Raw genomic sequence first — 1343 nt, forward strand, 5'->3', positions numbered from 1 at the left:
AATTAGTGATTTTTAAAAACTGGATGGCAAGTCGTCCCCCTTCCTCCCCCTCTATCACTGCTGTCCCGTCATTGAGCCAGAGCCGTATCACTTTGTCCTGCCTTCCGTAATGGGCTCCTATGTAAGAATTGACTCAGAGAAAAGATTCTTCCGCTAAATGAATATTAAAAGCATGGAGTATGATCTTTTTTCTCTCGTTTCGTCTTCCTCAAATTTGAATTTCAAGAATACCTGATTCCTGTGATTACTGAGTCCCTCAGACTTTCCTCAAAAGTGTACACATTTAAGTGTTTGCTTTTCAAAGAATAACAAAAGATAGAATTTTTGTTTGTGGGTTTTTTTTTTCCCTTTGGTAGCTCACCTTTCTCTTTTTACCCAACCCTGGCTCGTATGAGTTCCTTAAGCAAAAATTAAGATGTCCACATGCGATCTGTGTCTGGGCTCCCAAACTGCACCATATATGTTGTAGAACCTGGATTTTTAGGTATTTTGAGAGAATGATCTTCTGAAAAGTAAATAGCTTAAACTATTTCACTAAAATGAACACATTAGCAACTACAGCGTGTCTTGAACCTTCTTTTTGAGACCTACTTAACTTCAAACTCAACGGTTGACATGTTTTCTCACATTGTTCTGTTTAAATACTAGCTGCAAAAGTGAAGCATCTTGAAACAGATAGTGAAAAAATATAAAGATCCACGTAATACAATGTTAGGTTAGGAAAAAAGACTTGATACCAGGAAAAGGAACCCTGATGTCCTCAGGCCATAACAAAACAACCAGTGTGACTGAAAAGCTAAAATCTTGCCTGACGCGTTATAAATGAGCACAATTGTGGTTTGTTTTTGAATACAGATATAAGTGAGAATGTTTGTACCTCAGCCAAGTGAAGCCAAGATCTTTGGAACCCCAAATTATTATCCAATTTGGTAGAATGAACTAAAGGATCTACTTGAGAAACTTGTCTAAAATTTTTGTTTCTTGATTTGTATATAGGTTTCACAGTCCAACCTGGAGACCGGTGGAGTCTCGAGGTGGGGCAGGTGTACATCATTACAGTAGAAGTGTTTGATCAAAGCAGCACAAAGGTCTATATTTCAGATGTGAGTCTCTCGTTTGTCTTTTCCTAGCCCCGTGTGTGGATAACTCCTTGAGTGTGCCATCTTTTTGGCTAGGAAGCCTTTTCTTTTCCCTTTGCTTCCAGATTTTCCCTTTGGAAAGGCAAGTTACTACTACTTTATTATTATTGTCATTAAATAGTTCTGTCCTTGAGGAATGCTGAGCTACAAAATATAATTTGGTCAGAACTATAGAAAAGAGCTGAGTGCCGGTGTCACACTTTG

General features: G+C 38.2%; 1 protein-coding gene across 1 annotated transcript in view; it reads left to right on the forward strand.

Moving 5' to 3' along the window:
• Positions 1-1343, forward strand: part of NUP210L (nucleoporin 210 like) — an 85010-nt gene that overhangs the window by 16041 nt on the left and 67626 nt on the right. The window contains exons 8-9 of the mRNA XM_019627298.1: positions 416-484; positions 997-1103. Coding sequence (XP_019482843.1) covers positions 416-484; positions 997-1103 — 176 coding nt within the window. The remainder of the gene's footprint in view (positions 1-415; positions 485-996; positions 1104-1343) is intronic.

This window comes from Hipposideros armiger, unplaced genomic scaffold (assembly GCF_001890085.2).
Source record: "Hipposideros armiger isolate ML-2016 unplaced genomic scaffold, ASM189008v1 scaffold_729, whole genome shotgun sequence".
Taxonomy (NCBI): Eukaryota; Metazoa; Chordata; class Mammalia; order Chiroptera; family Hipposideridae; genus Hipposideros; species Hipposideros armiger.